The 1,196-nt window shown below is 60.9% G+C and overlaps 1 protein-coding gene across 1 annotated transcript in view; it reads left to right on the forward strand.

Moving 5' to 3' along the window:
* The first annotated feature begins 578 nt into the window (after nucleotides 1-578).
* The window catches only part of Fam246c (family with sequence similarity 246 member C), a 3,051-nt gene continuing 2,433 nt past the window's right edge, over nucleotides 579-1,196 (forward strand). The window contains exon 1 of the mRNA XM_048784900.1: nucleotides 579-1,193. Coding sequence (XP_048640857.1) covers nucleotides 895-1,193 — 299 coding nt within the window. The 5' untranslated portion in view covers nucleotides 579-894. The remainder of the gene's footprint in view (nucleotides 1,194-1,196) is intronic.

Raw genomic sequence — 1,196 nt, forward strand, 5'->3', positions numbered from 1 at the left:
CAAGGTACACAAGTTATTCGTCATCCCCCTCCGCTTATTTTGCCCAGCCAGCCGGGCTCCGGCAGGGGTGGGGGTGTTGAGTTACCTGGCATGGGGTAGGCTTCCCTGCTTCCCTGCTCAAGAGGGATAAGTGGGAACTGCTAAGCAAATGGGGAGCAGGGGCTTATGCACAGGCCCAAAAGGGCAAAGAAAATTGGTTTAGAAGAGGTTAAAAAGGATATGACTAGGACACTGTATGAGATGGGCGGGGACTTCAGCAGCCTTAGTGAGGGCTGAGGCACATCTGGGAGCATGGAAGACCATGAAGAAGTTGAAATGAGGGGTAGAAGATTGGCTGGAGATGCCCATAACAAGGGCTATGTGTGGGTAGGGCACAGAATTCAGAGATAAGTGTGGTCTGGACTATGACGTGGAAGCAGGTAACCCTGAGCCAGTGAGGAGGGCATGGGGTCCATGAACAAACTCAGGTTCCCCCAGCTGTGATGAGGGCAGTAACTTCCAACAGAATATGTGAGCTTGATTTCTGCTTCTGGTCTGGGGGTGCCTGGGCTTCTGCAATGTCACCTCTACCCAAAAGCCAGCCCAAGCCTCATGTGGTAACCCACATCAGCATGGTCCCTGCGGAAAAGTCAAGCACAATCATGCCCACTGGCACCACCACCCGCCCCCCCCGCCCGCCCGCCCAAGGCTCCCTTGGAACCCCAGCCGTCCTGGGCCCAACTCTATCCGGGTTCCCCGGGCCCCAGGCCGTATCCCTAGAGATTTCCATCATTCCCACAGCTGTCCCAGGAGCCCTCTCCACCGCTTGTCGCTGGGGCCCTGCGGTTGCTAGGCTGCACTCTGGGGCTCCCAGCCAGGCCTAGTGCTGGCAGTAGTGGTGGAGACAGCGTGCGGATGGCTGCAGAGTCCGGGCGTTCTTGGGCTCAGGCGCGCAATGCGTACGGCGCGAGTGAAGCGCTGAGACAAGGCGCTGGCCGCCGACGGGACCCAGGGTCGCAGCCCAATGGGCCAGTCTCTGAAGTCGTTCGCGTCCCAGGCCGCCTGGCTCGTTTGCGCGGCCAGCTCCGAGCCCAAGCTGCTGCACGGGCCGAGGCACCGCGACTACTACGGCTGGTGGAGCGCGCTGGGGCCGGGGCTGCGGGGACCGGAGCCGGACGGGGGGGGACTGGCAAGAGGATCGAAGCGCGCAGGCAGTG

The sequence above is a fragment of the Marmota marmota genome, unplaced genomic scaffold (assembly GCF_001458135.2).
Source record: "Marmota marmota marmota unplaced genomic scaffold, marMar, whole genome shotgun sequence".
Taxonomy (NCBI): domain Eukaryota; kingdom Metazoa; phylum Chordata; class Mammalia; order Rodentia; family Sciuridae; genus Marmota; species Marmota marmota.